Consider the following 12,123-nt stretch of genomic DNA (forward strand, 5'->3'; position numbering starts at 1 on the left):
AAATGAGTATGTGTAATTTCCTAACAATTTTCTCTCATCTTTTCAATCTTTTCGTACACATCTATTATTGATAATTTTGTTTCTACTTTCGTGGATGTTTCCTCTGGTGCCATAATTCAAACTACCTATTCTCAGTGGTGTGTTTTAAGTCAATCAAATTTCCTAAATTGCTACTAAAATCATTAAATACTGACATATCAGAAATTTCTCACCAATTTCTCTGGTCTTTCTCAATAGATGGGTGATTTTAATCTGTCTATAAATATGAGCCTAGTTTATTCTCAGTTCTTCAATTCATTCCACTTCACAATTCAGTTAACTACTTTATCCCTTTGATTAAAATAAACCAAATATATTTCATAAGGAGTAGATCTCAATAATGCTTTATTGTGGGTTCAAATTACTCTTTTGTTTGGTGACCATTCTATGCATCAACTGGTCATGTGCAGAAGATTTTCATACAAACAAGTGTGTGGAGAAAGAGAAGAGAGCTCTCCTCAAGTTTAGAGATGCTATCAATCTTAAGTACAGGGATGGAATTTCATCATGGAAAGGTGAAGAATGTTGCAAATGGGAAGGAATTTCATGTGATAATTTAACTGGTCATGTAACCAGTTTGGATCTCGAAGCTTTTGATTATACTAAAGCATTGCGAGGTAAGTTAGATTCTTCAATATGTGAACTTCAACATCTAACTTCTTTAAATCTCCATGGTAATCAATTTGAAGGAAAGATTCCAAAGTGCATTGGTTCACTTGATAAGTTGATAGAACTGAATCTTCATGATAACAATCTTGTTAGTGTCATTCCTCCTAGTCTAGGGAACCTTTCCAATTTGCAAACACTTGACCTTGGATATAATTCCTTAACAACAAATGACCTTGAATGGCTTTCTCATCTCTCTAATTTGAGATACCTTGATCTATCATATGTTAATCTTACTCAAGCTGTTGATTGGTTGTCATCAATAAGCAAAATTCGTTATCTATCTCAACTTAATTTATATGGTTGTGGGCTCCATCAAGTCAATCCTAAATCCATTCCCCTCCTGAATACTTCAATTTTTCTAAAATCTCTCGATCTCTCAGATAATGGTTTAAACTCTTCCATTGTGCCATGGGTAATTAATGTTAGCAAAGTCCTCACACATCTTGATCTCTCAAATAATCAAATCGAGAGTAGCGTACTAAAATCTTTTCGGAATATGTCTCAATTGCAAGAGTTACTACTAAACACCAATAAATTGTCCGAAAAGCTTAGTGACAACATACAACAATTATGTTTAGCAAAAAATGGTTTAAGGAAATTGGATCTAAGCAATAACCCATTCAATGTGAGGCCACTTCCCAATTTTTCATGTTTTCCATTGTTGGAGACATTATCTCTTCAAAATACCAATGTTATCGGGCCATTTCCGAAATCATTTGTTCATTTGCGTTCCCTTGCATATTTAGATCTTAGTTTTAACCAATTGAATGGATCACAACCACTGTTTGAGATAACTAAACTTATTTCACTAGACACACTTTATCTATCCCATAATCATTTGAGTGGGCCAATTCCACATACAATTGGCCAACTTTCTGGTCTTCGAAGTTTGTTTCTCTCTTCAAATAAGTTGATTGGTGTCATTAATGAAACACATCTATCAAATTTATCTCAATTGACATTTTTCGATGTGTCTCAAAATTCACTTTCATTCAACTTCAGTTTAGATTGGGTTCCTCCTTTCAAACTCTTTGACCTATATGCATCATCGTGTATATTAGGTCCTAAATTTCCAGTATGGCTTAGACATCAAGGGGGACTTGAGTATCTTGACATCTCTCATAGTAGTATTTCAGATTCATTTCCTAAATGGTTTTGGAAGCTATCTTTGAGTTTGCGATACTTGAATGTTTCACATAACATACTTAAAGGAATGTTGCCAAAATCGTTTACAAAAACAAAAGTTTATGATCGTAAGTTGTATGTATGGGATTTTAGTTTCAATAATTTGAATGGTTCATTGCCTGCTTTTCCAGAACTGGGTGCTCTATTTCTCTCAAATAATATGTTTACAGGGTCCTTGTCTTCTTTTTGTACATCCTCATCTCAAAATTTAATTCATTTAGACTTGTCTAGTAATATGTTAGTGGGGCCACTTCCAGATTGTTGGGAGAAGTTTCAATCTTTAAGAGTTCTAAATTTGGCACAGAATTATTTGTCAGGGAAAGTACCCAACTCACTTGGTGCTCTAGAAAAAATTGAATCACTCCATTTAAATAATAACAACTTCTCCGGTGAAATTCCATCTTTGATCCTTTGTCAAAACTTGAAATTAATTGATGTTGGAGATAACAATCTTCAAGGAGCATTACCTATGTGGATAGGCCATCATCTTCATCAATTGATTGTTTTACGTATGCGGGGAAATAAATTTCAAGGAAACATTCCTACAAGTTTGTGTAATCTATCATTTCTTCAAGTATTGGATCTTTCTGAAAACAATATAACCGGGGAAATACCACAATGCTTTGATCAGATAGTTGCTTTAACAAATTTGAAGTTTCCAAGAAAAATATTTCAGCATTTCCCATTCATTGCCATTAACATTGTGCAAAATGAATGGAATGAAATTGGCATCTTTAATGACAAGGAAATATTGGCATGGAAAGGATCAAACAGAGAATATGGAAAAATTCTTGAATTGGCGATATTTATCGATCTTTCTTGCAACCAATTAACCGGAGAGATACCTCAAAGCATAACGAAACTCGCAGCATTAGCTAGTTTAAACCTTTCAAGGAATAATCTCACAGGATTAATTCCCAATAACATTGGTCATATGAAAATGTTAGAATCGCTCGATTTGTCAAGAAACCATCTTTCTGGTAGAATGCCAACAAGCTTTTCAAATTTAACATCTCTTAGTTACATGAACTTGTCTTTCAACAACTTAGAAGGCAAAATTCCAATAAGCACTCAGCTACAAACTTTTGATTCCTATTCATATGTGGGGAATAATCGACTTTGTGGACCACCACTCATAAATCTTTGTCCAGCCGATGTGATTTCTTCAACTAGAATCAATGATAAACATGTCACTATTGAAGAAGATGAAGATAAGCTCATAACCTTTGGGTTTTATGTTAGCTTGGTACTTGGTTTCATAATTGGATTTTGGGGAGTTTGTGGAAGTCTAGTGATAAAAACATCATGGAGACATGCCTATTTCAAATTCTTCAACAACATGAATGATTGGATCCATATCACACTAGCAGTTTTTGTAAATAGGTTGAAGAAGAGATTCCAAGTAGAAGACTAGCAGGTAAATTCCTTATGATATATACCTTGTATTTTTATTTTGCAATAATAGAAAAACACAACAATATATATCATCATATAAATAATGCATGGTTTTTGTTTAAAAATAAAATAAAATATATTTATAATTTTCACTCATATAATATTAGTTGGGATGATGTCTTATTTTTTATCAATATTTGTAGGCAAAGCTTCAAATGAGAGAGTGATATGTTGCAACATCTTCATCAACATTTGGAACATGCATGTTAAATCCAAGAGTATTGTTTGGAGTACTCTCTTGCAACCTTTTTCTCTCTTCAGCCATCACCGTTGTACTTGATATATTATAGAGTGCATGAAGTTATCTTTCTTGGTCTATATTTTAGATTCTTAATGAACTTCGATTTTTGTGTAATGTTGCTTAAATCCTCATGTACATGGGAAGGAATTATGTATGTGAATGTTTTGTTTTTCTTTTAATTTTATTTTTATTTTTGTTCTTTAAATTGAAGGTTGCAATGAAGGCAAGTAGGTAACCTAAATGCTACAATTTTCAACAACAAAAAAAATCCATGCTCGGGTCTAATGACGCTGAAGCATGGGCGATGCAGTCTAACAACAAATTTAAGAGATACTCAATACCATCTTAGAATTTAGGTTAAGCTTAACTCAATCTTAAAAAAATGCCTTATAAGAAGAGGGTTATCTCTAGGCAACGTGGAACTAAATTCACTGCTTCACACCCAACACAATGAAAGTGTTGGACTCTGAAATAAGGCGGCCCAAATACCATAATTAGACGGCTAAGGACAGACCGTAATAAAAGCAGAATTTCCAACCGGTTCTGAATTTTTGTTTGATCAACTGAAGCAACATCACCCTGAATGTGTTGTATGAATAGTGCCCCTTGTTGTAGGATAGAGGAAATAATCATAATAATATTATATAATTATATAATAACTCATCATAAATTAAATTTATCTACTAAAATAATAATTTATTAAATTAGATCCCTAAATTCATTCGCTTAACGCTTTGTTGTCATCTCAATTAATTTTGTCACATAAGAGAAATTCTGTTAAGTCGAACACAGCAAAATTTTCCCTTTATCGGTTCTTTCAAAGCCAGATGAAAATAAATTCTTTAAAATAAGTATTTTGGCTGCTAGAAAACCCTCCATTTTTGGTGCAGGATTTTCAATATATTTTGCTTTGACAATTAAAAAATGTATTGTCATATGCTACAAGAAACTGCCTACAACCGTTGTCATTTGTAGCCTATTTGTTCTTCAAAATATTTTGGCATGTTACGTTTGACTTTTCATCTTTGGTTCTAAAATTAGATTGCTTAAAACTAGTTGATTTTGTTTTGATTTGTAGACATACGCAAACAGCGATTAAATTTTAACAAGTGGTTTTAGAAGATTGCTTCTTAAGCATTGTTTACGGAACCTTCAAGAACGGTGTACTTATTACAAGATCCTATCGATCGGATCAACAATCATTTATATACACACACCAAATCTAATAGTAACTCTTGATAAGAGTTTTTTTTGTTATCTCCGTATTTGCATATGTACTTATTATATCTTCATAGATTGACACGATATTTTTACTAAACATTGAAAGAAATCTTAATAATATGAACAAATTAGATGTGACCAAAATCAAATAATATGAACAAACTAGATTTGCAAACTCAACGTCCATTTTATTTATTTTAATTCATAAGAGCATGTCAATGTTTACTTACACTGTCATGAAAAACATGAGCAACAAATTAAAGAGAGAAAACTATTAGACAACAAATTTTCAATACCACTCCATCATATTTAAATGCAGAGACAACTTGTGGTAGTAATGCTTTAAACTATTATTGTAATTGAGCTACAAAATTTGAGCTACCATTTTATGTATTGCAAGAGATGGTGATTTACACCTTCAAATATGGTAGTAAAATCACTCTATAATACTGAAACCACTTAATATGGTATTGTTACCACTCTATTATGGTGTTAAGACCACTCAAATATGGTGTTACCACCATTCTAACTTTAATTTTTCCAAAGTATCAATATGGCATTACGACCACTCAAATATGGTGATACCACCATTTCCACTTTTTAATTTCTCCTCAATTAAGTATTTTAAGAATATTTATATACCATTAAGATTATTTTAATTTCGATGAGACATTATTATTCCAAAAAAGGGACTATGAACTTAATATATTCTTTATTTCGAAGGGACTTATATTATCGAAGGGACTATGTTTTTAAGACCATTCTTAATTTCGAAGAGACTTATATTATCGAAGGGACTATGTTTTTAAGAACACTCTTAATTTCGAAGGGACGGAAAAAAGGAGATCAAGAGAAGAAAGAGTTCCCAACAACTCAATGATACTCTTTGATGTTTTTTTTTTAACTGAGTAGAGTCCTCTATTTATATAGAGATTTTGTAACTATTTTAGCAAAAATTGCGACAGTAGTTTCTCTAATGGATAAGATTAAAATGGAGTTTATCCATTAATCAGATCAACAACACTTATGGATATGATCAAAAGAAACAAATCCACAAAAGTGGAGGAAACAAACTATTGGATTTGAATGAAGGAAATATAAGAAATTTAATTAAATTCTTATTCTTATCACAACCACCATAAGCTAAATTTTTGGGAAGTGATATTCTCGAATAAAAATAACAATTACTATTATTTTTATCATTATCAATTATTTAAAATTAAATACCGCAATTTAAACACTACTAATGTGTATGTTCTAGTTTATGTGGGACCCCTAATTTAGGTCAAAGTATAATTATTGGTGTTTAATCTTCCAATTTTTCTTCCAACATCACACTAATGTTCCAATAGAAACTGCTACTGTGATCAATGGGATCTGCTTTTGTAATGTTGTTACCACAAGAATTAACAGTAAGATTGGAAAGATATCGAAGCAAATACTCAATATAAGTATTGTATAAATTTTCAGGCAATAGAGATTATGTGCTTGAAAAATGATGTACCTAAAACACTAAATTTTCAGACTCTAGTACTTCTAAAATTGTAATATTTCTAATGCCATATACGTATTGTAAAAATCTCTCCACCCATATTTGTAACCCACTGTATATAGGATCTCATTATTTTCAATAGAAAATGGAAAAAATAATTGTACTTCAAATCCAATGAGTAAATCTTTCATGGTCACAATTATAAGTTTTGGTTTCATTCACCTAAAAATAGTTTTCGGTACATGGGGTGTGCAATTATGATAAAAAGAGTGTCAATCTAACATTTTTCAAAAAATAATAATTTAGATATAAAAAAAAATTGTCACGATGCAAAGTAAATTTTTAAGAAGTGAGAATTTATAAGGGTGGGATCCACTTAGATGGAAGGAAGCAAACTTGTAAGCAAGACATGTTGAATTGACTCATCATAGAATGACACATCAAACATTTAACTTGTTTTTTTTTTGAAGGAACGTGTAACTTATTATCATAAAGCAAAAGTCTAGCCCATCACACAAGTTTGATTGACTTAATAATAATTCACACAAGCAAAAGTCTAGCAACCGAAGAGACATCAAGGAAAGTAACTAGATGTTTCCAATAGATGTGTGATTTTGCTGTCTAGGAAAAATGGAAGCATGTAACAAACTTTATAATAACTAGTATTTAGAGTCGTACGATGCACGGGAAGTTAGATATGACATTGATTAATAAATAAGATAATTGTAAATGAAATAATAATAGTTGTTTTTAAGAGTTATATAATGCTCATTGAAAGTTGTTTGGTTAGAAAACATTGGCAAGTTTTACTTAGAATCCACCTTTGAAGTTTGATCAATACTTAAAAATTATTCAAAATTTTAACGAGGACTGATGTTGGCCTCTATAAGTAGAAGTTTAGGGTCTTCCTTGTTATAATACATGAGACTTTATTGACGTGTTTGGCAAAAATAAGAGAAGACAAATATGTCTGCCTCAAAATTACTTAACTCATATTTATTTTCTCTTATTTCTTGTCAAATCGGTACCGATTAGGTCACCGTCTCAACCGCGAGAGCAAATATGACATTGAAATTTTACTTATAGAGGATGGAATAGATCTTGTTTGGTGTTTTGTGCAATTTTAAGGTACAGCCGTAGAACTTGCCACAACCAATTTCTATTTTTAAGTAAAATGTCAGTTTTTTTATTTTATTATTTTTTAAATTAAATATATCTTTATTCTCTATAAAATACTTAGTGACTAACAATACATTGAACTTATTGTTTTTAAGTAAATAATTTTGGTAAGAAAAAATATGACATTTTTGCAATTAGATATAAGAATCCAAGTATTTTCAAACAAAAAATCCATGTTGCATTACCTGCTTGGCAACATGGAACTTCAGCATGCATGTATCCCTTTCTTAAGACCATGCATGAATCCAAGTAAACATATCTTTGGGATGCTTTTCATCTTACAGAAATAGTTCTTCATGCTCACCGGTCAGCATTCAAGAGCATGTCAAAATATAATTGTGTTAGAACATCGACTAGTAACAAAAGAATAAAAGTGGCAAGACAATGAGACATGATCTCTGTTTACGGGGTTCGACCAATAATTGTGCCTTTCTCTACGACTATAGGGCGGTTATAGTTCCGTATCTATATAATATAAAGGGTTAATAGACTTTTACCCCCCTGCCATTTGGGGGTTTTTTGGTTTACCCACCTACGAAAAAAAAACTTGGAGATTCCCTCCTGTAATATAAAGATTCCTTGGTGTACCCCCCTAATGTCATCTGATTGGATTAATGAGATGATGTGGCACGCTGACTGTGCACTAATTAAAGAGGTGGCAAGCTGACGTGGCTTTTTAAATTTATTTTCCAATTTTTTTTGTTTCATTTGAATTTCTTTTATTAAAAACTTAATTTCATAAATTAAAAACACTAAAAAAAAATAAAAAAAAATAAAACTTTTCTTCTCCATTTCCTCCTTCCTTCTCTCTTGTCCCTGCTCCCTATCCTCCTTCTCTTTCTGTTCTTCATTTTTTCTCCCTTCTCTCTCATTCCCATTTCCTCCTTCCTTTCTTATCTTCCTCCTTCCTATACCCTTCTCTCTTCTCTTTTTTATTGAAACCCCTTTTCAAGATCTATGTTTTCCCCAAATCATCAACATAAAAACCGTTATTCTCTCTGTTCTTGTTGTGTTGGTGTTGTTGAAGACGGTGGCGGCAATGGTTGTTCGCCGGAGAACCAACCCAAACGCGAATTTTGTTCGACAATTGTTTGACGGCGGCGGCGGCAAACTTTTTGAGGGAAATTTGTTGTTGTTGCGTGTTGTTGCTATGGGTTGTTGTTGTTGCTGTGAATTGAGAGGAAATGAGCATTTGTATTGCTGGGTTTGTGTTTCTGGATTTGAGAGGAAAAGTGAGGGAATTGTGTTGATGTGGGTTGTTGTTGTTTTTGTTTTTGTTGTGTGGTGTTAGTTGTGTTGTGTTCTCTTGAAAGAGAAGATGAGATAGAGGGAAGAAGATGATGAGGTAAAAATTTGGGGATTGAGTTTGATGAAAAGATGAAGAATTGTGTTGGGAAGAAGAAGAAAGTTGCTGGAGAAGAAAGATGGGAAGATGAAGAATGGCCATAGTTTTTTTTTTTCTTCTTTTTTCTACAAAAAATAAAAATTCTGTATAATATTTTCTTTTTTTGTAGAAAAGACATATTTTTTTTTTTAATTCCAATCATAATATGAAAATAAAATTTGAAAAATTATATAATCCAAAAATTTTATTTTATTTTAATTATCAAAATCTTAATTTTAGATTTTTTCGAAAAAAATCAGATTTTTTTTTTTTTAAATTTTATTCCATAATTTTTAGATCCATTGATAATGCTCTCCCAACAATAATTTGAAATCGCCGTTAACCCCAATAATATGAAATCTGGAATTGTATCTCTTCTCTTCAATTACTGTTTATTCTTTTCTATATATTTTGTTAATGTTTTAAAAATCTTGTTATGGATTCAATGGGTTTCAATGAATTTTGTCTCTGGTGTGAACTTTGTGACAAGGAATTTTGTTATGAAAAGTACAGTCCATGGAACTTGTAAGAAGAATGAAAAAAGGTAACCGTAAGAGAGATAGAGAATGAAAGAGAGAGAGAACAAAGGAAAGAAACCATTAATGATTAAGACTAAATTACAACTTTGTCCCTTCCTTTTGTCTTTCTCAAAAATAAAAAAACATGGGTATTTATGTCTAAAGTAAAAGGTGCACGATGCTAAAATAGACTTTCATGAAAATGACTGGGTATATATATATGGGGTTTGCTACAATAGACCCACTCATTTTTATGAAGGTGTATTTTAGCAACAAACACATTTTCATTTGGACAAAAAAACCATTATTTTGTTTTTTGGAAAAGCTAAAACTGAAGGGCACAATTGTCATTTTCATGTGAAAGTTATATTTACTTTTTATTTTCAATTTATTTTGACGAGAATTCTTCCACTCATTCTCTTTCTTCCTTCTCTGTTACAGTGTTTTTTTATTTACGGAACTTTCTTCCTTCTATGTTGTTATTTCTCTCTTCTCCCTTCAAAGTATCTTCGTCTAGTGTCTGGCACCGTCGCCGCCGCCAGATGATTCTTGTCTTCCTTTCTCCACCTTCTATAAAAAACGCTACTTCTTCCTTTCTCCACGCCTTGACATCATCACACCTTAAAAACGCGATTCTCTTCAACCTCCGCTTAGAAACACGTTATAGCTTCGGTGAGCGCTGCAGTCAGATGTTTCAGCTCCTCTTCTCATAATAAAAACGCCTTATAGCTTGGATCTTTAATTTTGAATGAGTTCTGGATTGCTATCTTATTTGATTTTGAATGAATTTTTGAACGAGTTTTGATTTAAAAAATTTGATTTATATAAGACAGGATTCGTTGACACCAAATCTCGTCCATTAAATTGATTTAATTTAGAAACTATTATTATTCACTTAAAAATATACGGTGTTATCAAAATTATTTTACACACCTTATTACCTCTTGATTTATTTCCTTATCTGTTCTCTTTGTCATATAAGCTTTTGTCTCCTGGTGTGATTCAAACAGAACTTTTCTCAACTCCTCGCATATGTTCTCTTGATTTGACTCTTTCACCATGTTATTAATTTGTGGACTAATTTCGAGAGCCATGATTTTATCTCTTTGGTATCTTTATCTCTCTTTTCCAATGATGTTTTTTTTTTCTTTTTTTTTCCTTCTAATATTAACCCAAAAAATTGAAAATTGAATTGATTTGTCAAGAAGATGAATATTTTATTAAAAAAGAATATATTAAATGAAATGATTAGAGATCGTGATCAAAATTTGGTATTCTAAACTCATTGATAGCAAATTTGGATCTTAATTTGATTGTAAGTTAGGGGATCTTGATCTGATTTCACTATAAATGGTGAGAGAAAGGATCGTGAGAAAACAAAAATAGTACTGCCAAAAATTTATAAAAACAGTAATGGAATATGGCAAGAGAACTAATAAGGAAATAAATCAAGAGGTAATAAGATGTGTAAAATGATTTTGATATCACTGTAAGTGAATAATTAATAGCTCTAGATTAAACCAATTTAATGGATAAGATTTGGTGTCAACGGATCCGTTGACACCAGATTCGTTGACACCAGGTGCCAACAGATTCGTTGACACCAAATCTCAACCATCAATCTATTTTAATCAAAGGCTAGTAATATTCTCTAAATTGACTCACGCTAATGTATCCTTACTTAATTACTTTTGATGGCAATTTAAAATCACAATGATGTTTGTTCAACAAAAAAATAAATCACAATGATGCTCAATTGTTTTTTCTGAACAATGCGCTGATCTCCACCACATCCACTCCTTGATTTATTTCTCATATAGATTGCAACCTATATAGATAATTTATCTATTATTCATGAAATCGATTGGAATTAGAAGAATCTAATGAATTCATGGTATTTTGGATGGCTGCACTTTGATTGGTGGAATTTTAGGTGTGAAAATTGACTTTTGAAATTCAGATATGTGAGAAGCAAAGATTGCTTTTAATTGTGTTCTTGAGTTCTTTAAATTCAGACAAAAAATTGTTTTTTAAATTGAGTTCTTGAGTTTCACCACTTTTAGTTGTGTTCTTGAAATTCAGACGGAATAATTATTCTTGAAATTAAGTTATTCAATTTTTAAATTGCTTTGATTGGTGAAATTAACATGAAAATTGTGTTTCTAAATTTTGGATGGGTTTGCATTGATCGGTATTGAATGGGTTGATTATTTGATGTGTGTTGGAGAAATTAATGGTACTCCCTCCGTCAATCCGTCTGTAAAAAAATTTGTCCGAAAATGAACGACACCTTTGATTTTTCAATGTAATATTAATAACTATTTCCTAATTTATGTTACAATTTTTTTTTTTAATTATACACTCTAATTAATGTTAATTTCATAATTCTCATACTCCACGTGCGACACGTTCAATCAATTCGGGACCATGGAGCATTGAGTGGTTGCAAGATCAGGTCCATTGGGATGTGGGTGTGGTATCATTGTCCAAAAAAGCTTCAAAAATCAAGGAGAACACTCAGGTTAATTCGTCCAAACTTGTGAAGGATGATGATACAATGATGAAGGAAGTCAAATTAGGTAACAAGCTGAAACATTCTGCCCGTAATTTAAAGAAAATTGCTCGGCTACCTGTCAATGACCGCAAGCAAGTTCTAAAAATTCTAATGAAGAGGTGCATAGGGGTTAAGATGTCAGAAGCTTTGAATAATGTTGTCAGTAAAGGGTCACATGTGCCAGAG

At 31.7% G+C, this 12,123-nt stretch overlaps 1 protein-coding gene across 1 annotated transcript; it reads left to right on the forward strand.

Moving 5' to 3' along the window:
- The first annotated feature begins 238 nt into the window (after window positions 1–238).
- On the forward strand, window positions 239–3,754 carry LOC112422572 (receptor-like protein EIX2). The gene is made up of 2 exons (XM_024785733.2): window positions 239–3,310; window positions 3,492–3,754. Exon 1 carries the CDS (start codon window positions 380–382, stop codon window positions 3,305–3,307), a length of 2,928 nt encoding a protein of 975 aa, XP_024641501.1. The 5' UTR covers window positions 239–379; the 3' UTR covers window positions 3,308–3,310; window positions 3,492–3,754.
- Window positions 3,755–12,123: the final 8,369 nt, after the last annotated feature.

The sequence above is a fragment of the Medicago truncatula genome, chromosome 6, assembly GCF_003473485.1.
Source record: "Medicago truncatula cultivar Jemalong A17 chromosome 6, MtrunA17r5.0-ANR, whole genome shotgun sequence".
Lineage (NCBI taxonomy): Eukaryota > Viridiplantae > Streptophyta > Magnoliopsida > Fabales > Fabaceae > Medicago > Medicago truncatula.

What these genes read in the sequence shown, in the direction of transcription:
- LOC112422572 (XM_024785733.2), top strand. Translation starts at nt 380, where the DNA reads ATGCTTTATTGTGGGTTCAAATTACTCTTTTGTTTGGTGACCATTCTA.